The sequence below is a fragment of the Palaemon carinicauda genome, chromosome 40, assembly GCF_036898095.1.
Source record: "Palaemon carinicauda isolate YSFRI2023 chromosome 40, ASM3689809v2, whole genome shotgun sequence".
Classification (NCBI taxonomy): Eukaryota; Metazoa; Arthropoda; class Malacostraca; order Decapoda; family Palaemonidae; genus Palaemon; species Palaemon carinicauda.
This window is the reverse complement of record NC_090764.1, coordinates 10,001-34,479: the sequence shown is the minus strand read 5'-3', so window position 1 is coordinate 34,479 and position 24,479 is coordinate 10,001. Positions and strand designations below refer to the sequence as shown.

Sequence of the window (24,479 nt, the reverse complement as noted above, 5' to 3'; positions counted from 1 at the left end):
CATCATCTCCTCGGGTGACCATGAGCCAGCTGGGACTATCACTAGCCCCCTCTAACCTAACCCCAAGGCGCCACCCTGGGGAGTACCCCCGGTAGAAGGTCTCACACTATTCGCGCCTAAGCGGGGACGCGAACTCGGGACCTCTGAAACATTAGCCCACGACGCTACCAACCTAGCTAACCACACTCTTTGTGGAGGCTGTATGCAAAGCAGAGAGATCTGTCTGGTTGCATATAAGATGGTCGTTTTGTTAGTAAAGTTCAAAGCAAACAGATCTGTTTGGTTGGATAGAAGATGCTCATTTTGTTTATGAAGTTCAAAGCAAACAGATCTGTCTGGTTGGATGGAAGGCGTTCATTTTGTTTGTAAAGTACAAAGAAAACAGTTCTGTCTGATTGGATGGAAGACATTCATTTTGTTTGTTAAGTACAAAGCAAACAAATCTGTCTGGCTGAATATTAGTTACTCATTTTGCTTGTAATATGCAAATCAACTTTAAATGGGAGGCCAAAATGTTTGAGTAAAGTACTTGGGGGCTGTGACGAGTCGGAAACAAAGCTTTTATAAGGTAGTGTAGTCCAAAGCCAATGGTCCTGTCAGAATTGGAAACGCATAACATTTGCCTTCAATTTCCAAAGGCTATTCTTGAGTGTCAAGAAAGAACTGAGAGAAAGGTGAAGTAAAGAATGATGAGATCACAACCTCCTCTACATCAGCTAACATGGCCCATTGCTATGTAGATGGACTGCTGATGCTAAAGCTCCAGTCTCTCATAAGGTGGGGTAAACAAAACCGAACCAGCCCATAAGGATATAGCTAGAAAACCCTGTGCAGGTGTTAGGACTGATAAGTTGGCCAAGATAAAACACTTTCAAAATTGGGCTTGGAATACAGTTCAAGGATGCAACAATGACAAAGAAAAATCTTTCACACCTATCTAGATGAAGAAGAACAATAACACTTGCATACTCCAAACCCAACAAGAACAGTAATACATTAGCTCTCTCCAACCAGAGAATTCTGTTAATGCCAAACACTGTCAACAGTATTCAAAATTTTGTGAATCTTTTGCAGAATCGAACTGAATGTGATTTATTTTGTATAAATCTATAGGACAGACTAGAGAGCTTTCTTAGTCTGCGCTAACATGAGGATTCAAAAGCTACATGGATAGGATACATAGGATGCAATATATCCTATTACAAAAGGTGTGTCCAAGTTATAGAGGTTTCATAAACCATGGACAGTACACCAAAAATAAGGAAGAAGCTGTTAGGGGAAAGGTAAGGAAGTCCATGATTTAAGAAAGATCATAAAAACAGCTTGGTTTAAAATCAGAGAGAAGTAGCTGGGTCATGCTGCCTTTCCACCTCTAAATCAAGAAAACAAGAGGGACAGGAACAGGTGCTGGAAGTAACTGTTTTTGTCCACTGACTGTGACAAATATTCCATTGGACCAAATTACTGGTAGTCTTGCATTTCGCGCAAAAATTTGCAGAGGATCAAGGGAGCAACTACCACCCTCCCAAAAACGATAAAACGGAGAAGACGCCAACAAAATCGAGGACGTCAGGTTACATAAAAAAATATTTTCGTTGTTAACAAAACGGCCTGCTTCAGGGCCTATAGGAGCAAATGAATGTCACCCAAAATCCAAACCTCAAGGGATAATAAGTCCTCAAATGGTATATAAAAAAGAATGATTAATATCGCTGTAAATATAAGGCAAGTTGAAGGAACCTGTATTCAAGAGTTCCTTACGTTCATCCAGACACACATCATCCTTTCTTAGCTAACAAGAATGGCAAGAGGGTCTGAGAGAAGGCTTGTGCTGCTTCATAACCACTGATATCACAGGATAAAGACAAGTATCTTTTCTTTTCCTTGCAACCTTATTAATAACAACACTGCATTGCAGGGTAAACTGCTCTACTCAACTTAAAGACACAGTATTCCTTATGGGAGACAGGATACTAAGGACAATTTACTAAAGGCCTGTAGGAATATTAACAATATTTGGGCCTCTTTAATCACCTATATGAAAAGCTACTACTGGATACCCTGTCACAGAGTTATTAGTAGCTACAAAAAAAATCAAATAATGCTTGACCCAGAGAACAGGCTTCTACCTCTTAATAATGATCTTCGAATTGTAAAGTTTTGAGAGAAATTTCAATGCAAAAACCTGCAGAGGAATCAAGAATAGTTCTCATGAAAGCACATGAATATCCAATGCAAAAGGTCAAAAGCCTCCTAGTTAGTAAAGTAGTAACGTCTTCGCCTAGCATTGGCATGGCAGCAGATCGATCCCAGTCCTGGATCGTGAGTTTAAGCTTTATACTGGGGAGGTCACTGCTGTGGTTGGGCACCACGGGGGGAGGGGGTGTGCTTGCCTGGCTGACATTTTATTGAGCATCTATTCTGATGAAACAAACTGAAACCCAACAATTTCAACCTAACAACTGAGTAAACAATCACGAACACCTGCATGGCTGTATAGTTTGAAGCATGACCACTAAATTGAAAGATCAGTCTGAAGATAATAAAAAAGTGGGAATTTATGGAATCATGAAGAATGGCCATCGAGAGGCTGTACAGTATAGTTTGAAGCACAGCCATTAAATCCAAAGATAACCCTTAAAAAAAAAAAAGAGAGATAATTTACTAAGTTACGATGAAACACCACCGAGATTCGTTGGATATCTAGGTTTGGGCAGTATGGCAGTATTGGGGTCTGTTTGCAACAAGAGGGGAAATCCTACATGTGCTGGAGAGCAATCCTTTAGAAAAAACTTAGTTCCCCGAGGTTATCCTGAGAGCACCAGGGACCAATATATTGGCTACATATATCATATGAATAATGAGATTGTGATGAAATAATCCTATCTTTAAACAGATTTTTTTTTTTACATATCTATTACTAAACACAAAATAGGCTTCAAAGATTATTGTGATACCACTTCTAGTTAAGAAAATTGACAATTTGCGAGATATTAATCATAAATAAAAACTATTCCAGAATATAAAAGTTATTATTCATGTCATATTACTCCAAAATATAAAATAAAACAAACTATCATTTTATAATCAACTATCAAATAGGTCTGTGAAATGAACTCTCATTTTATAATCAACAATTAAATAAGGTTATGTAATGAACTCGCATTTTATAACCAATTAAGAAATAGGGTTATGTATTGAATTCTAGTTTTATATGTAAAATTACAATAGAAATAACAAACTTAAAAGTAAAAGTAAAACAATATTGACAAATCTAATAAAACAACTGAAAACAAGACAAAATTCTCACAAAACTGATGTCAAACCAACTCCAGCTTACAATTGCAAATATAAATGAATTTCTTTTTTTCTCCTAGATGTCCTCATTAACCCTTTTACCCCCAGGCTATTTGGAAATTTCCAAATCTTAACCCCCAAGGGTTAATTTTTCCCAGCACATTTTGCAGTATATTTTTTTTAAATTGCTCTAATAGCCTCAATTTTTGTCATAGAGAGATCAGGTTGGTCTCATTCTCTTGGAAAATGCCTGAATTTTCTCAAAAAATTATCAAAAATATGAAAAAAAAAAAATTTATAGCATTTTTTTGCAAGGACGTACCGGTACGTCCATGGGGATAAAAGGATGGCTTTTGTGAAACGTACCAGTACGTCCTTTGGGGGTAAAAGGGTTTAAAGTACCATTCATAAAAATTCCTTTCATCAAAAATAATATATAATAAAAACAGTCTTTGCGGTACTTACTTTTCATGTTGTCCTAACTGATCATAGCAGTATGACCTATTGCCAAAGAAACGATGATCATTAGGATCTAAGCGGATTGCTTCCGTAAAAAGACGAACAGCTACAGTATACTGGCCCACATTGGCGGCTTCATTACCTCTGATTGCCAACTGACGAGACTGCAACACTAGTGTATCAAGGCCTGGAAAGGGAAGAATTCTTAGGCAGACGGAATGAACGATATCATTATTATCATTATTATTATTATTATTATTATTACTATCCAAGCTACAACCCTAGTTTGAAAAGCAAGATGCTATAAACCCAGGGGCTCCAACAGGGAAAAATAGCCCAGTGAGGAAAGGAAATAAGGAAATAAATAAATGAAGCGAACAAATTAACAATAAATCATTCTAAAATAAGAAACAACGTCAAAACAGACATGTCATATGATAAACTATCAACAACATCAAAAACAAATATGTCATAAATAAACTATAAAAAGACTATGTCTGCCTGGTCAACAAAAAATAATTTGCTCCAACTTTGACCTTTTGAAGTTCTACTGATTCAACCACCCGATTAGGAAGATCATTCCACAACTTGGTAACAGCTGGAATAAAACTTCTTCCTAATCGGGTAGTTGAATCAGTAGAACTTCAAAAGTTCAAAGTTGGAGCAAGTGCTTTTTTGTTGACCAGGCGGACATGAGTCTTTTTATAGTTTATATATGACATATCTGTTTTTGACGTTGTTAATAGTTTATATAGGACATATCTGTTTTGACGCTGTTGCCTTTTTTAGAATGATTTATTGTTAATTTGTTCTCTTCATTTATTTATTTCCTTATTTCCTTTCCTCACTGGGCTATTTTTCCCTATTGGGGCCCCTGGGCTTATAGCATCTTGCTTTTCCAACTAGGGTTGTAGCTTGGATAGTAATAATAATAATAATAATAATATGTCAAAATTAATTGATAATATTTATTATCCCGAATATCCTGGGTTGATAAATATGAAGTGTAATAAAAAACTAAGTAAACAAGCATATTTAAAAAAGACAACAACAAAAGGAGGTAATTTTTGGATGAGATAATACATTTTCCAATTAAGACTGCAAAATTTAACTTGTGAAATTCTGATGAAATAAAATGCAATTTGAATCAAAATTAATTGATTATTATACATAATTTAACGGGTTGATAAATATGGACTGCAAAAAGCTAAGAAAATAAAATAAATTAAAAAGGTAACAAGAGGGCATTCTTACCAGGGTAATATTTACTATCCAAAATATCCTGAGTTGATAGATTAATTGATTATTATACATAATTATCTGGATTGATAAATATGAACTGCAATAAGCTAAGAAAATAAAAAAAAAAATGAAAAAAGTAACAAGAGGATATTCTTACCCGGATAATATTTATTATCCAAATTATCTTACGTTGATAGATAAATACAGTGTAATTAATTAAACTAAGAAAAAAACCATATCTAAATTAAGAAGACAAAAAAAGTCTTACCCGCACCGGTTCCATCTTCATCCTCCTGACTACCCACTTTGCTTAAATTTCTTCTCTTCTCCTCAGGTTTCGACACCGCCCCTCGAGTGCCAATTTTTTTGCTTGCAGCCATTGCAACAAAGGCAGAATTGGGATCCAGCCCTTGGCTCTCTTCTTCCTCCTCATCATCTCCTTCATCTGTATCACTTTCACAGTTTCTACTGTAAACAAAAATGTTTGGATATTAGTACATACATATATATACCAAGGCACTTCCCCCAAGTTTGGGAGGAAGCCGCCATCAACAAATGAAACAAAACAAAAAGGGGACCTCTACTCTCTACGTTCCTCCCAGCCTGACAAGGGACTCGGCAACAGAGTTCAGCTGGTACTGCTAGGGTGCCACAGCCCACCCTCCCCCGTTATCCACCACAGATGAAGCTTCATAATGCTGAATCCCCTACTGCTACTACCTCCGCGGTCATCTAAGGCACCGGAGGAAGCAGCAGGATATTAGTGTTATTACAAATAATCATAAATTAAAATTATAATTCTTACAGATAATCAATAATCAAAATGGGTGGATGGATGGCGTGAAGAATGCTCTAGGTGATAGGAGAATAGATATGAGAGGCAAAAAAGCGTACTAGAAATGGGAATGAATGGCTAACGATTGTGACGCAGTTCAGATAGGCCCTGCTGCTCCCTCCAGTCGCCTTGGTGACCGCTGAGGTAGCACCATGAAGGCATTTAGCATATGAAACTTAATTTGAGGTGGATAATGAGGGATGGTGTGCTTGTGGCACCCTACCAAACTCGGCCGAGACCCTCGTCAGGCTGGGATGAGCGAAGAGAAGAAAAGTCCCATTTTGTTATTTTTTTATGTCAGCTAACCCCCAATTTTTCATAAATATAGATAGACAATTCTTGCATATAATCATTAATCAAAATTACAATTCTTACAAATAATGAGAGAAAGAGAGCCAATTAAATGTAGATTACTTCTCCCTAACAAAATAACAGAGCTACGAAAAACACGTCCGAACGTTCACGGGTGCTAACAAGGAATAATGGGAGAAGGATAGGAGGTGGTGGTGGTGGTGGTGGTGGTGGTGGTGGTGGTGGTGGTGGTGGTGGGGGGGGGGGGGGAGAGGGAGGGCCCAGTAGCCGTAGTGAACGACACCTCGTAGTAACGGGGGACTTTGAAGAGGGAGAAGTCTAATTGGAAAGGGATCTCTGGTAGTGGTATCACTCGCCCCAGTTTTAATACCGACACCCTTTAGGGGTGAGCGAGCTGGATATATTCCTGGCATTCCATGCAACTTTTTTTCTCTGGTATATTTAGCAGTATTTATACCTTTGAAATGGTGCTTTAAGGAGCATTTCACTGGGCGACACAGGTTCCTCGCCCAGAAATAGATTTTTCCTTGGTCAAAATCCCTTTTATAAGAGGACCCCATATATATTCTGATAAAAAGCACAAACACTACTAAAAGAGTTGAAGCACAAAGAGGAAGTATCCAAATGATTTGAGCAAGATATATTACACCTTATCTCTATCTACCTATATACCAAGGAACTTCCCTCAATATTGGGGGGTAGCAGACATCCAACAAATGAAAAAAAAAGGGGACCTTTTCTCTCTACGCTCCTCTCAACCTGACGAGGGACTCAACCTTATATTAACCCTTTTACCCCCAGGCTATTTGGAACTTTCCAACCCTTAACCCACAGGCATTTTTTTTCAAGCACATTTTGCAATATATATTTTCTAAATTGCTCTAACAGCCTTAATTTTCATCATAGAGAGGTCAGGTTGGTCTCATTCTTTTGCAAAATGCCTGACGTTTCTCAAAAAAATTATCAAAAATATGAAAAAAAAATTTAAATAGCAGTTTTTTGCAAGGACGTACAAGTACGTCCATGGGGGTAAAGGGATGAGTTTTGTGAAACGTACCAGGACGTCCATTGGGGGTGAAAGGGTTAATGATTAATAATTCAGAGAGAATGACGATATCTTCTTTATATAATCAAGAAAATTATCCATAAACAGAAGCAATCTAAACGTTGCAAGACAACTTAGATCACCTACCTTTTATCGCTGTTAGAATTTTGGTTAATTATTTGATTTTCTATTTTTTCTATTTTTTTCTTTTCTTTTCTTCTTTTCTTCTTGGCTCTCCTTTTTTCCGCTTTTCTCTTCTCCTTTTCGGCATCTGTTAGGTCTTGGTTAACTTTTGATATATTATTGCGGGCATCTCCGTTACGACAATAAACTGCGGACAAAAAAGGTTGCCGTGAAAGTTATTCATATGCAATAAATTATGATCTTATTTGCCAAATTTTTAAAAAAAGCCATTACTGTATATATCTAATAGAATAAAATGAATTCAAGTACAGATGCCAAAACATTCTATCGTTCTGGAAATAACTTTAATTTGATCACGATTCAATACATAAATCAAACCTCTTTCATTGAACCTTGAAATTTCAAATCCTTTCACCAACAAAATACTAAACTGAACTGGGGTAGTTTGTAGCGCTACGGCCAAGCGTCCTAATTTGCTTATTATCGCTCCGACTGTTATCTTGTATAGAATAAAAACGTTTGGAAATGGTCTACGGATCTTAAAAATGTGGTGTAAGGGGGGTCCGGGGGGGCACAGCCCCCCTGGGTAAGGACACGGCTTTTAGCATAGGTTAGGTGGGTTTTCTAAGTTAGCTTCTCCCGCCAAAATCGTTTTTAGAACGACGGCCACAGTTCAGAATATTCCCGTTTTCTACGGGATCTGGCCGTCACCCTACAAAGGCTTCCTGAACTGAATATCAAAATGGGGGGAGACATTTATTTTTTCTTACTAGAAAAGAATCAAGATGTTAAAAGAATACATTTTCACCCTAAAGCTTCTAATGGTGTCAGTTTTTTTAAATCACAGCACAATAATAAAAATTGGTGATCAAAATCTCGATTGGAACAACCACATAATATTCCACTTCAAGAACATTCGTTAGTCAATGCAGATCTTCTATCAAGTATGCCTTCTTAATTATCCTAACACAGGTCTTCTTATAGTTAATATATGAAATATCAGCTTTGATTTTGTTACCGTTATCAAAATATTTTAATTGTTCGTTATTTCTCAAATCGTTTATTTCCCTATTTCGTTTCCTCACTGGGATATATTTTCCTGTTGGAACTTTTATTTTAATTGCTACTTATTTCTCATATTTATTTATTTCCTTATTTCGTTTCCTCACTGGGTTATTTTTTCCTGTTGGAGCACTTGGAATTATAACATATTGCTTTTCCAACTTGGGTCGTAACTTAACTAGTAATAATAATAATTTACCTAAATAAAAACACAAGCTTCCATTATTACTCATCAAATGTACATCACCCTAACACCAATTAAGAAATAAATACTACCTAATAAGCGTAGAGAAACTCTTCTTTACAGATAAATTTCTCAAATTATCCTAATTATATTCCGCAAACTCCTTTTATATTAATCAAAACTTTGACGAATGTGAAAATCACTATTTGGACGCATTTAGTGAATTGGTAATGAAATTTTTCCTATTAACTTTCAAGTTATGGAACCATGTCCCTTTCTTACAAATTCATTTGATAGATAACATCAACAACTACTTTCATGAGTTTCTTAATCATACTTTAATGTTTTTAAGACGTTTAAGTTGATAATACAATGCAAAGTGTATATTTAACTAATTTCATTGTTCACTACTCCAATAATCATTCTATTTCTTTCATTTTTTTAAATTGCCTTATTTTCAAGTGTATATACAGTTCGCTAAATTAAAAACAATGCTATGCCTCTATCACTATTACCTATGTTAATTTATATTACAAACTACAATAATTTAATGCGTAAACTGACACCTAACACCAGTAGTATGAAGGGTAATATAGCCTAACCTAACAGTTGAGACCGTGTAAATTAGGGTAATATAGCCTAACCTAACAGCTGAGACCGTGCAAATTCGGGTAATATAGCCTAACCTAACAGCTGAGACCGTGCAAATTCGGGTAATATAGCCTAACCTAACAGCTGACACCGTGCAAATTCGGGTAATATAGCCTAACCTAACAGCTGAGACCGTGCAAATTCGGGTAATATAGCCTAACCTAACAGCTGAGACCGTGCAAATTCGGGTAATATAGCCTAACCTAACAGCTGAGACCGTGCAAATTCGGGTAATATAGCCTAACCTAACAGCTGAGACCGTGCAAACTCAAGTCTGTCCCTTTAGTTCATCGAATTAATATTAATTATGAAACACTCGCAAAACCAAGGGACAGAAAGTGCCCCTTTCGGTACTGCTATTACTTCAAGTGCCAATGAATTGGAACTTAGATATACCTAAGTTATCACTACATACAATGCTGCGAGAGATGAGAGTGCTATAAAATCTCGCTCGAGTACTATTCACAACAATAACAATTACCCCTCCATTCATCTTCCGAGCTTCCGTCTTCTGAATCATCGTCATCGTCTTCGTATACTGGGAGCGGTTGACCTGGGGGGGAGAGGAAATGACGTCAATATAGTAAAAAATAAAGGTGACATCGATACAGTGAATATAATTTAATCTTTGATAACAATTACATCAATACAGTATAAATCATCGAAACATATAAAAATATTCATAATTTTGATGAATCACAAAAAAGCATAACAAAAAAAAAGAGAAAAAATTTAACTGCTTTTGTGTTTACGTAAACAATAATTGTCTTAATAATTGTTTTTTAATTACTTTTCATACAATGAAAATACTAAATTAATAACTGTCTTTGTAGTAAGCTTAAAAAATTCAAATAGCAAAAAATAACTTTGGTTATACATTAAAAAAAAAAATGTATAATAGGTTTCAAAACATAATATAAAATTATACCTCAGAATGATGCTCCAATTCCGAGGATAAAATTTCATATATTTTTTAAATACTGTATCAACCATTTTAATCACATCTCACAAACAAATTTAACGCTCAGGCTCTAGCCAATTTAATTGGTCATCTTGCTCAATTTGTTTGAGCACAAAGCTTTAGAACCTAGGATTTTATATTCTTTACGTCTTATACCTGAACAAATTTCCTTTCCACAGCTGTAAAACGATGTTTTTAGTAAAATTTTCATATGGGTAAATAATAGAACGAGGAAAAAGGCAGAAATTATTAAATATAAAATATGTCAAATGGGTTTTAAGAGAGTAGTATCCAGCGGAGATAAAAGCGTACAACAGCGTACAGAGGATTGATATTCTAAAAAAAGAATGAAATGCAAAACGAAAAAAAATATTTTGCACCCAAAAAATAATAATTTTCCTTTCAAATTAATGCATATTGCTATTTGTACCTTTTATTATAGCAGAAAGAGAATACAATAAGATTTGAAAATTCTTAGTATGATTCAGACTAGATTATTGATAGCTTAGTTTTAATTCTTTCGTACAACCCTCTGAGTGTTTTATGGCACACTTTGGAAACATCCGTTCAAGTAGCCATACGATTCATATAGCTTTCTAATGGAATTATCAAATTCTTCTTTTTATTCCATTGTTAGTTACATTATGAACGGTCAACATAAATACGTCGACATGTGACATCATTGCCCTTGGTCTGATTTTTTTCATGGCTTGATCACCAGAGTTGAGGGAAGTTGAAATAAAACAATCCTACACCACCCACAAGACGTCAACATTAACCATGTAATTAGCCGAGTAAACAGAGTAGACTACTCATGAAATATTCCAGATTCTTCCTCGGTTTTATGTGACAAACAAAACAAGATTTGAATGATTTATCTTCTTGATTTAGGTGAAACAATGTTTACCACCATATTAACCCTTTTACCCCCATTCGAAAATTTCCAACCCTTAACCCCCAGGGGTTATTTTTTTTTAGCACATTTTGCAGTATATTTTTTTTTAATTGCTCTAACAGCCTTAATTTTTGTCATAGAGAGGTCAGGTTGGTCTCATTCTCTTGGAAAATGCCTGAATTTTCTCAAAAAAAATATCAAAAATATGATAAAAAAAAACTTTTATAGCATTTTTTTGCAAGGACGTACCAGTACGTCCATGGGGGTAAAGGGATGAGTTTTGTGAAACGTACCAGTACGTCCTTTGGAGGTAAAAGGGTTAACATTGTGATTATTTTCAAAGTACTTTTGCGTACTTCTACTTTGATTTGCGTACTTGTACTTGGATGTACTTTAAATAAATATTCATCCTTGGATTACATCCAACCAGGCTACCATGTTTGGTCAAAATCAGTAAGGTAATTTTATGTATAGTTGCTCATAAACAAACAAATAAACAAGGGTGAATACATACGCTTCATAAACACTTTGAATTTGGCGAAGGCAAAATTACCACTCCAATACTGTATTTCGCAAAAAATATTATCAAAGTAAACAAAAATGCTGAACATCCAAACAAAACAAGTATGAGATAAGAAAAAATAATCTCCTGATCACAAGATAACCATGAAGAGCCTCTACCATCACAGATACACCTTGGCTTTTAAAGAGGACCAACCTGTAATGGCTTCCTGGAGGAAACGTAACATAGCTCCGCATGGGGCCAGATTTTATAAACAACACCAAACATCACTTAAGGTGACTTGAGTGATAAGACTGATGCACGAGATAGTGCTTATCTGGATATGCTGAGTGTAGTCTTCCACTCGCATAAGCATAGCTTTCCCATATCACAAAGTTTATCAGCTTGTGTACTTTTATAAGTTAACCCTTTTACCCCCCGGGGTATTTGGAAATTTCCAACCCTTAACCCCCAAGGGGTTATTTTTTTCCCAGTACATTTTGCAGTATATTTTTTTTAAATTGCTCTAACAGCCTTAATTTTTGTCATAGAGAGGTCAGGTTGGTCTCACTCTCTTGGAAAAGGACGTACCGGTACGTCCATGGGGGTAAAGGGATGGCTTTTGTGAAACGTACCAGTACGTCCTTTGGGGGTACAAGGGTTAATGTTTTCCCTGTATTATATGGTATGCCCTTTTGGATAAATCCCAGTAATTTCTATAAAATAATGTATGGAACTTCTTTCAGATAGGATTAAGTACCTTTTGTAGCTTGAGGTTTTCCTTGTATTATCATTATTAATTGCTAAGCTACAACCCTAGTTGGAAAAGCAAGATGATATAAGGCCCAAGGTCTCCAACAGGGAAAAATAGCCAGCGAGGAAAGGAAACAATGAAATAAATAAACTAGAAGAGAAGAAATGAACAATTAAAATAAAATATTCTAATAACAATGACAATGACATTAAAATATATCTTTCATATATAAATTTAAAAAAAAAAAACAAGAAGGGAAATCAGATAAAATTGTGTGCCTGAGTGTATCCTCAAGCAAGAGAGGTACAGTACATACATCCATAAATATATCAAGGCACTTCCCCTAATCTTTGGGGGTAGCCGACATCAAACAAATGAAAAAAAAAAGGGGACCTCTCCTCTCTACATTCCTCCCAGCCTGACAAGGGACTCAACCGAGTTCGGCTGGTACTGCTAGGGTGCCACAGCCCACCATCCCCCTTTATCCACCATAGATGAAGCTTCATAATGCTGAATCCCCTACTGCTGCTACCTCCGCGGTCTACCAAGGACCAGAGGAAGCAGCAGGGCCTACCGGAACTGCGTCACAATCCCTCGCCATTCAATCCTATTTCTAGCACGCTCTCTTGCCTCTCTCACATCTATCCTCCTATCAACCAGAGCTTCCTTCACTCCATCCATCCACCCAAACCTTGGCCTTCCTCTTGTACTTCTCCCACCAACTCTTGCATTCATCACCTTCTTTAGCGGAGAGCCATTTTCCATTCTCTCAACATGGCCAAACCACCTCAACAGTACATAGCCTATAATAATTAATCACAAATCAGACCAAGTAATATCTGTTCACGGTTTTCGCCATGTGGAATTTCGACCAACTTCCAGTTGCGCATTTCCTGTATGGATAGGTAGTTAAGTAATTTATGCAGACCGTTTTTCGTATTCGGTACTTAATTGCAGATAAGACCTCGTAATCTCTCTTTTATTGAAAATAAACATTACTGCAGTAATTGTTCTCTAATCTTGGGTAGTGCCATAGCCTCTGTACCATGCTCTTCCACAGTCTTAGGGTAGAGTTCTCTTGCTTGAGGGTACACTCGGGCACACTATTCTATCTTATTTCTCTTCCAATTATTTTCTTAAAGTTTTTATAGTTTAAGATGAAAGATTCATTTCAATCTTTTTACTGTTCTTGAAATATTTAATTTTAATGTCAATTACTTAACCCTTTTACCCCCAGGCTATTTGGAAATTTCCAACCCTTAACCCCCAGAGGTTATTTTTTTCCCCAGCACATTTTGCAGTAATTTTTTTTAAATTGCTCTAACAGCCTTAATTTTTGTCATAGAGAGGTCAGGTTGGTCTCATTCTCTTGGAAAATGCCTGAATTTTCTCAAAAAAATATAAAAAATATGAAAAAAAAAAAATTTATAGCATTATTTTGCAAGGACGTACCGGTACGTCCATGGAGGTAAAGGGATGGCTTTTGAGAAACGTACCAGTACGTCTTTTGGGGGTAAAAGGGTTAATTTACTTCTCTGGTAGTTTGTTTCCTTATTTCCTTTCCTCACTTGACCCTTTTTCCCTGTTGGTGCCCTTGGGATTATAGCACCCTGCTTTTCCAACAAGGGCTGTAGCTTAGCAAGTAATATTATTATTATTATTATTATTATTATTAAATGCTAAGCTACAACCCTAGTTGGAAAAGCAGGATGCTATAAGCCCAGGGGCCCCAACAGGGAAAATAGCCCAGTGAGGAAAGGAAATAAGGAAATAAGGAGATAAGGAAAAATAGAACATTTTAGGAATAGTAACAATATTAAAATAAATATTTCCTATTTAAAATATAAAAACTTTAACAGAACAAGAGGAAGAGAAACTAGATAGAAAAGTGTGCCCAAGTGTACCCTCAAGCAAGAGAACTCTAACCCAAGGCAGTGTAAGACCATGGTACAGAGGCAATGGCACTACCCAAGACTAGAGAACGATGGTTTGATTTTGGAGTGTCCTTCACCTAGAAGAGCTGCTTACCACAGCTAAAGTCTCTTCTACCCTTACCAATAGGAAAGTAGCCACTGCAACTAAAGTTTTCATACACAAATAATGAGCTTCAAGAAACCCACGTCACCACCAATGGTTACTCGAGCATCAAGAGATACCCCCTTTTAGAAACATACAGTATTACACAAAAAGTGTTTTCATGAAACTTATAAATCACATTACAATATTCTGAGAAGTAACCATAAAGAAATGGTTGAAACTGAAGAAAACTGTAATGACCTAAACGTACGAATGAAAAGCGAAGCCGAGAGCCAAAGGTACGATAGAAAGGATTCGCAAACATTCTACGGTGACAACCAAAAACATAGCCAACTATAGGGGCACTCAGTAAAGAGCAGACCTCCGCCACAGCAGCTTATTTCTCGACCTTTTGCTCGACCTTAACATGTATTAATTGGCTTGGATTTTCAAACACTCAAATATGAACCAAGTTTTGAAGTCTCTGCGACAACGATGTCCAAACTTATGGCTGATTATGTGATGTGAATTGGACATTTTGCTTGACTGTGACCTTGACCTTCGAAATTCAAAAATTTCCAGCATTTTACATAACAGTTAATCCCTGTAAGTTTCATTACTCTACGATTAAAATTGCAGCCACGAAGCTGATCACAAATAAACAAACACAAACAGAGGCAAAAACATAACAGCCTTCCAACTTCATTACATACATCATCATACATATACCAAGGAACTTCCCCAAATTTTGGGGGGTAGCCGACATCAAACAAATGAAACAAAAAAGGGGACCTCTCCTTTCTATGTTCCTCCCAGCCTGACAAGGAACTCAACCGAGTTCGGCTGGTACTGCTACAGCCCGCCCTCCCCCGTTATCCACCACAGATGAAGCTTCATAATGCTGAATCCACTACTGCTGCTACCTCTGCAGTCATCCAAGGCACCGGAGGAAGCAGCAAGGCCTACCGGAACTGCGCCACAATCGCTCGCCATTCATTCCTATTTCTAGCACGCTCTCTTGCCTCTCTCACATTTATCCTCCTATCACCCAGAGCTTCCTTCACTCCATCCATCCACCCAACCCTTGGCCTTCCTCTTGTACTTCTCCAATCAACTTCATTGGCGGAGGTAAATATATTTGCCACAATTTCAGACAACAATTTCTACTGTGACTACCACATGCTTATAAACATATTTTTCCCAATTTCAAATCACCAACAAATATATGACAAAAATCCCTTAAATAAAAAGTAACAGAAACATACATTACTTACTTTTGGAATTGGATGACTTATTATTTTTACTTAGTTGAGCTTTTGGAGGTGGCAACGGTATCAATTGACTATAGGCAGCAACCACCTGTTCCAGTTTCTGTTGGATAGAAAATATACAAAATTAATTTTCAAATACACTTGAGATTCCTAAATAATCTTAATGTGTAGTGGTATTGATTAGTAATACTCAAAGCAAGTTCTTTCTAAATTTTAAAGTCTCTAAATCATATTGATGATTATCTTACCCTTTTACCCCCAACGCTATTTGGAACTTTCCAACCCTTTACCCACAGGAGTTTTTTTTTTTTCAAGCACATTTTGCAGTATATTTTCTTTAAATTCCTCTAACAGCCTTAATTTTTGTCATAGAGAGGTCAGGTTGGTCTCATTCTTTTGGAAAAATGCCTGAAGTTTCTCATAAAGTTATCAAAAATATGCAAAAAATGTAAAAAAAAGTTTTCTGCAAGGTCGTACCGGTACGTCCATGGGGGTAAAGGGATGAGTTTTATGAAATGTACCAGTACATCCATTGGGGGTAAAAGGGTTAAAATAAAGGATATATGTATTTTAATATCGGATTAAACTGGAGTCTTGTTGCATATCACAAAATAAAATGCAATTAAGAGGACCCACTGACAACATGGCTCGCCCAAAATATCCAACTACACTTTTAGGTATATGACAAATTATATCCTTTCTACATAAACTCTGAAACTAAATCAAGTTGAAGAAAATGATTCTACACTGAATGAGGATTAATGAATGATAAACTGTAGATATTTTCTTGAGACAACTTATTTTCCCAATATATTTCTCTTTAAATCTATCGGCAAATAAGTTCTCCCCAATTGCATACCAATATTGTGTGTATGTTTGTATCATTATAATTATTATTCATGCTAAGCTACAACCCTAGTTGGAAAAGCAGGATGCTATATACCCAGGCACTTCAACAGGGAAAACAGCTCAGTGAGAAAAGGAAACAAGGAAATATAAAATATCTTAAGAACAGTAACATTAAAATAAATATTTCCTATATAAACTATAAACTTTAACAAAACAAGAGGAAGAGAAATTAGATAGAATAGTCTGCACGAGTGTACCCTCAAGCAAGAGAACTCTAACCCAGTGGAAGACCATGGTACAGAGGCTACAGCACTACCCAAGATTAGAGAACAATAGTTTGTTTGGGAGTGTCCTCCTAGAAGAGCTGCTTACCATAGCTAAAGAGTCTGCTTTAATACTTAACACCTCTAAGACCCTGAAACCTTCCTAGAAGTACATGCTATAAACCCAAATAGAATTCCAAATGGCTTTATTTCACTATCTAAATATTTCATTGTTGATAATAACCAAGTACTGAATCAAAATCACCTTACTGCATATAATTCTTCTTGAAAAACAAGCAACTAGAAGTAGGTATATGAAATATTAAATGGTATTCTAAAAAATTAGAATCAAATATAACTATGAAATATAATACATAAAATCAGACGCCCTTTATGGACAAATCTTTCGCCATTGCCAGAATGATCATTGAAATATGTTAATAAGTGGTGGGAGAGTGGTGTAGTACCTAAATCTCACTCATAAAGACCCCTCTTCTTTCTTTGGATACAAGGTAAAATGCATGAACAAATAGAGGTAGAATTTAGATAACTTCAAAACTGTAAATCTAAGAAAAATCCAACTGACTTATAAATCTTATTTCAATAACAATCCGCCCTTTTCCTTACAATAAGTATCAGTAGAACCAGACATTGCTGAGGCAAAGTTCCCTCGCTCTCAAAGGAGACATGCAGTCAATAAAACCTTGGCAAAACAACCTGCAAGTGCCCTTCCTGCACAACTTCTTTCCTTTCTTCTTCCTCCTCTTGTAATAATTAGTAAAAACTTTAGGAAGAGAATGAAGAAAAAGAAAAGCTGAAACATGAGAATGAGGAAAAGAGGAACTGAAACAGGAGAAGGATAAATAAAATTCTTCCTCTTCTACCTTCAGGCAGTCAAGCCTCACTTTACAACAGGGTTTAACTATGACGAGGGCGTCGTAGCTAACTATGAAGTAGCTCCCAACTTCCACGAGGCAGATAATCGGAAGGGCTTACTTTGCCAGAACCTTTGAAACACTAAGGGGCACAGACACTAGAGAAGCAAGGGGTTCCTCAAGGACACCTGCACTGCATACATAACACACAGTGAACATCCCGTGGCCACAGCCACAAGAGAACACAGAGCACTTACAGACAGGACACCAGAGTTACTCAGCAAGGACCACACACTACTCAGAGATATCATTATCGGCAGCATATGTCAATCATATATGGGATACATTCATTGGGTGAATGAGAGTAAGCAACACCAGAATGTAAAGAACTAAACACAAAGCATCTGGTGCAGTACTCCCAATCTCCTTTCGTTTCACTACCACCAATTTAGTCAGCCTTAAAAAAACAAGAGAAACACCATAAAGGCCATCTAAGGACAGTTAAGAGTAAAAACTCTTTCCTTACCCCACAGGGAAAGGGGTCACTCATGTCATTCATCAAAGAAATACTCCTTTGGTCAGGAATGACCCCAGCACAAAACACAGAGAAAAAGAGGACCCCCGATAAGCTAAGACATGAATTTACTGCATGATATGCCCAAACCCACTATCTTCCGCATGTCCAACTTATGATTGTAACCAAACGTGAAATCAAAACACAGTAAAGTAACCACACGTCAAATGGTAAAAGGAAAACAAAACCAAAGGGCTGGTGAAGCAAAGAGACTCCATCTCGCATTGTTTTGAAATCAGTCAATCCCAATCTACGCTCCTGTCAATTATACAAGTATTTCCAAAATAATGTATACTGTATAAGGTTTTTTCTAATTAGGATTAAAATCCTTTGCTATCTATATACCAAGGCACTTCCCCAATTTTGAGGAATAGCCGACATCAAACAAATGAAAAAAAAGAGGATCTTTTCTCTCTACGCTCCTCCCAGCCTGACGAGGGACTCAACCGAGTTCGGCTGGTATTGCTAGGGTGTCACAGCCCACCCTCCCCCGTTATCCACCACAGACGAAGCTTCATAACATTGAATCCCCCACTGCTGCTACCTCCGCAGTCATCCAAGGCGACCGGAGGAAGCAGCAGGGCCTTCAGGAACTGTGTCACAGTCACTCACCATTCATTCCTATTCCTAGCACGCTCTCTCTTTGTCCTTAAAAAACACAAACCATATTTTACACAGGAGCCAAACTCCTCAACTGGAAGGTATTGGTCAATAACAAACTAATGAAGTTGTTGCTATTCCAAACTAGAAATCTCAGCTTCCCAATCAAACAAATGAGCAGGGGAATGCCAACTTTTCTTTCTAGTCACTTAACATGGCACATATTGATGTACGAGTGTGGAACTAAATCTACAATATCCCTCACATTCTTGTACACAAGTCAAGGCCAGTTGGTAACATTTATAGCTGAAATTAGATCCACCATAAAGCAATAATCCGTCAATCATTCAGATTAATAGATCCTATAGTCGGTTGATTGATTTTGTCAATAGACAAGCCAGAGGAAAGTAACCGCAATAATCAACTCCGTACTCCAACGTAACTATCTTGTTAAAGGGCTTCAACAACTGTTCAATCTATCAATGAAGATATTCCTATATGTAAACCGAGTCCTCAACTTTCAAACTTAATGCTGTAGGTTCCAAGAAGCCGTTTGCATATTAAATTTTGTTAAATTTTAGCCTAGGGTAGGCTATTAAAGGGCTTCAACAACTGTTCAAGCTAACAATGAAGATATTCCTATATGTAAACAGAGTCCTCAACTTTCAAACTTAATACTGTGGTTCCAAGAAGCTGTTTGTACATTAAATTCTGATACATTTTGGCATAGGGTAGGCCTCACCTAAATCACATGCCTATGATTATCAGCTGCAAGTCAACAAATTGTCCCTTTTCATATTGCAAATGTCGTCTTGCTTACTGCACTAAATTACATAATTATTTTATTACAGAACTGTATTTCATTATGAACTTTTCCTACAATATCTGAAATTTCTGATTTCAGTTGGATTTGCGTTCGTAATTAGAATGAATTTGAGGACCTTCAAGGTTCGTATAACGTATTGGAACAAATATACCACAACTAAAAAAAACAATACAGTACCTTCTTGTCATCAGGACATTTGCTTGAGGAGAGTTTTAGGGATAATTTTTTATATCTTTCATTGATGGCATCCTTATCTACCCCTGAAAGAAAAATATGATGATTAGCATTCATGTGGTGCTGTAGCTTATTTTTCCTTACTTAAAAAATTACCTTAAAAATTAGTTTTTACCTAAACTATATGAAATTTGAATGCTTTCTTTATAGGATAAATTTATCAGGCACAAAACAGTTAACAGATCATTTATGTATGAATATTAAAGTGTTTAAAGAAAATTATGTTAGATGCATTTATAATATACTGTTTAAAGAAAATTATGTTAGATGCATTTATAATATACAAACAACGTTTCATAAACACCGAAGAATACTTATACTGTAGAATAAAATACTTAGTCTATAAATGATATTTTGCTCAAAATTATTTCAGTACTACCTCAATACAGCATCAATATACTAGGAACTTCAAATGAGATGTCAACAAAAACTGGTGAAGTTTTTCCAGGATTTTAACATGCCAGTCATGAAGTTTTGCTTCTCACCAACAGTCATGAAATTTTAAGATTGAATGGTATTCTTTAATTTGGGCCATATGAGCAGAACAGGAACCTTGGAGGTCATTTTGCAACCTTGTGAAACAGAGGGAAAACCAAGCAGTTGCACTATGGAGTAAAGTTCAGAGGTTGGAGAGCAAGACAAAAGAGAAACCAGGAACACAAGTAAACTACGGTCTTGGTTTACGAAGGCCTCATCTTGCGACGTTTCACGGATGCAAAAAGTTTCCCATAACCTATTAATAAGCAAGTGCGTTTCAACTTTAATCGCTTGTTGTTACAAATAGTTTAGTAGAAGAAAACAGAGTAACAAAGAAAACAGCCTTTAAGCGTTCTTCAGATGCCGGTGATATGCTGGTTATCTCTGTACTTGTGTGTAGCTGTAGTGGATTGTACTTGCCCGTGCTTTTCTGGTTAATTTTCCCCTAATTTTTTGCTCTTTATCATGGCTCTTTCGCGCAAGACAGGCGATGATGGCAGTGAATCAACAAAAAGGGACACCATCGCCATGGGAGTGAAGTTAGAAATTGTGAAACAGACAGAAAAGGGAGAAACACCAACAAACATTTGCAGCATACTTATTATCATCACATTATTAGCCAGGCTACAATTCTAGTTGGAAAAGCAGGGCTCTAATAGGGAAAGCAACCCAGTGAGGAAAGGAAATAAGGGAATAAACTATGCTGTTCACGAGAAGTAATGAATAAGAAAACTAAATATTCTAATATCAGTTGCAAAGTTAAAATAGTTGTCTCAGCCAGGGAGCGGCGAGTTGCCTCAGCCAGCGAGTGGAGAGCTGCCTCAGCCGGCGAGTGGCGAGTGCCTCAGCCGGCCAGCGGCGAGCTGCCTCAGCCGGCCAGCGGCGAGCTGCCTCAGCCGGCCAGCGGCGAGCTGCCTCAGCCGGCGAGTTGTCTCAGAAGAGGATAAACCTAAAGCGTAGGACACAGAAGAATCCACGCAATCACTAAAATCCTGGTACTTTAATACAGAACACTTATTAGTTGTCATCCTTTGTTGTCTCATTCTTTGAAAGACTTGAGAACGAAAAAGCAGGAAGGGGAATTTCGTATTATGAAAAAAGGGGATTTAGACGGCTTACTCCTTCAAGAAGACAAAGCTGCCGAAGTTGAACGATCCTGCCTAGATTAATTTTCCTTTCTACCTCAAAATTTCTCCAGGTGGGAAGATGACCGCTCCCAACACACAGCACAAGGACACTCCAACGTGCACAGATGTCCCTTACATGACGGACACAAAAGATGAGGATCAAAGTTTAAATGGCTCTTATACGTTCTACAATGACCCCAATCCACACCCAGACAAGTTCTCATCACACACATTTACTTTGCACTCATACTGAAACAATAGAAAACAATTAAACAAAAAGAAAGAAAACTTCGAAGACAAGATGCTCAAGAAACGTCCAAACCAGACAGAGGCCCAGAGTTATAATGGTGTACCCTGTGCAAGCCAGAGCCTGTCTACCTGATGCTCTGGTAGAAAGAGGCTACCGCATAGAATGCTAGACCCTCGATAATTTTTCATTGGTCATCTCCAGCCCACGCTAGAGTTAAAGGTAATCCCTTTTAAATGACTAAGGTTTGCTTCACGTAGGAACAAATCCCTTTTAATAGAATCAAGTACCTGAAAGTCAATGCAGAACAATAAATACCATCGATAACTGCCGAGCCTGTTAGTCAAACGTAACCTTATTAAGAAGTACCATAAGATGACAAATTCGTAGATAATTTGTATTTTTCCCTAATACAAACCTGGAGTTATTTATCATAGATATTCTTTTGGCAAAACTGGAAGGTAGCAAAAGACTTTTGGTGTGAGGTGGCAAACCTACCCAGAGACTGGGTAGGGGGCGGGTAGGGGTACCAGCCACCTGTAAGCTAACAATTTGTCTATTCTCCCTATTGCTTAAGATAAATCAAAGGTCTACATTCAAGAAATTTATGCAGCCAATGGTTTAATTCATCCGTTTCCTGCTCACAATGTTCGACTAGAAATTTCTAATGAATACTTTATCCTTTTCAGTCACTAAAATCCCTTTTATTCATGGAAATGTTTCAGAATACTGTAAGACTTTACATTAAATAATACCAAGATACATTAACTAAGAGTAAAATTTGACACAATTTCCACTTTGGCCAGTACAGTATACTGCACTCAGTCTCGTTACTTTAAGTAAAATGTTGCACACCTTTGCATAACATGAAATTATTGGTTATGCCGATTTGTGTCTTTGCAAATTATCTTCATGAATAGAGCGCAAATAATTTCTATCTCTTCGGCTAGTTAACCCAAAAAGGACTAAAAACAATTAAAAAAATATAAGAAAAACAACTTAGAAATACACTAGTGTATAAGTGATAGCCTACAGTAGGTTCTAATTCAAAATCATTCTTGGCTGCTAAACATTGTGACATCGTGAAACTTTATAACTAAATGTGTCAGCTGAAGTGTTTAATAGCATAGGGTGGACCGGTCAGATATGACTAGGCTATTACAAAAAGTTTAATTAGAGATTTAAGTACAGTATGCTAAAGTAAAAAGTATCTTGCAAGACAGTCACACATAATCTAGGTCATCAAAGGCAAAAAAACGGATTTAATGGCTACAATCTAGGTCAAGTAAGGTTTGGGGGTCGAAGGCAGCTACTGTAAGTCCCTAACTGAGTAAGTAACTGACACCCTGAAGTAAGTTAGGTTAAGGTACGAAAGGTTACAATAGGATATTCTTATAACTTTGATTAGTTAAGAACTACGTACATGGCAATATCATGTCCTCTGAGATTTCTTTATGTGGGGGGAGGTTTCCCAGACATATTTGGATATATCCTTTATAGGGTTGGGTGGAAAACGCAAGGATTCGATATCCACTATTGTCAGTGTATAGGCAAAGCTTTACGAGGATGTATACATAGAGTCCTCAACTTAAAAACTTAAAGGATTCCAAAAAGCTATTTGTAAGTTCAATTTATTAAGTTTTGACCTAGAGTAGGCTTCACCTAACTTGCAGGGATACGATTTTCTGCTGCAAAGGTTAACAAATAGTCAGTTTCATATTGCAAATGTCGTCTTGCTTACTGCAATAAATTATATATTAAATAGTACTTTATTATGAATCTTGGGATGTATGTATGATGATGGACGGCTTAGAATACGGCAGTGCAAGGGGGTAATGCCTCCCCGCTAGGTAAGTAGGTAAGGACATGGCTTGTAGGTTAGGTTAGGCTAGGAAATTTAGGTTATGTGTGGATGTTTAGGTTAGGCGGGGAAGTATAGGTTGTGTGTGGATGTTCAGGTTAGGCGGGGAAATATAGGTTAAGCATACATGCGTATAGGTTGTACAGAAAGACAGTTTATGTACTACAGAGACCACGTCTTACAAACGACTAGAAAATGTGAAAAATATTCCCATTTTCTACGCACGCGGGGGGGAACAGGCCGCTGATCTACAAAGGATCAAGTCATTTAGCTACAATATCAGTTGGAGTTATGTTTTTATCTACGTTAAGTTTCTAAGTCTGAGGGCCTTCTCAACTGTCAAAAGTTAAAGGAATTCATCTCCGGTGGAAAATGCAATATATCGCAACATTTCGCAAGTATTACGACGCAAACCAATAAACGCATTTTGACTTGTGGCCGACACAACGTTTCTCAATCATTACGACAGACCAACATCATGAAACTTCAGGTAGTGCCACTCCCACCTAGGCTAGCAAACAAAGTTGCGTCGTTGAATAGCCCAGGCTAGTTAATCTGTCATTAATCAAAAGAAATAGGTATTGATATATAGATTGAGTAACAATTAAGAATTCTAGCCTAAGCCTATACAAGCCTAGGCTACGCCTAGACCTAGTGTTTGTAATATCAAAGGCAATCTTTGATGGCCTACAGATTTTCGTGTTAATTGAGAGAATTAATGATTTATAGGTTATATTTTAAAGGATTAAGTTAAAATTTTGTATATATATTGATTAGATGGTCATAAAAAATAAGAAATTAATAGAGAGCCATTTCTCTTCGGGACAAAAACACGGCAACTTTCTCGATAATTTCCTCATATATTTCCGGGTGTCATTTCCGGTTAATGTCATAAATATAATGGAAATATTAACCT

The 24,479-nt window shown here is 36.9% G+C and overlaps 1 protein-coding gene across 4 annotated transcripts in view; it reads right to left on the bottom strand.

Moving 5' to 3' along the window:
• Positions 1-24,479, bottom strand: part of LOC137632068 (uncharacterized) — a 53,874-nt gene that overhangs the window by 28,865 nt on the left and 530 nt on the right. For 3 of the 4 annotated variants that reach the window (XM_068364045.1, XM_068364047.1, XM_068364046.1), the window contains exons 2-7: positions 19,795-19,877; positions 15,634-15,730; positions 9,713-9,784; positions 7,338-7,521; positions 5,267-5,466; positions 3,763-3,943 (exon numbers count right to left, since the gene is read on the bottom strand). In XM_068364045.1, the coding sequence (XP_068220146.1) occupies positions 3,763-3,943; positions 5,267-5,466; positions 7,338-7,521; positions 9,713-9,784; positions 15,634-15,730; positions 19,795-19,877 (817 nt within the window). Of the gene's footprint in view, positions 1-3,762; positions 3,944-5,266; positions 5,467-7,337; positions 7,522-9,712; positions 9,785-11,805; positions 11,873-15,633; positions 15,731-19,794; positions 19,878-24,479 lie in introns of those variants that run through there. The other variant, XM_068364048.1, reaches the window with a different exon arrangement.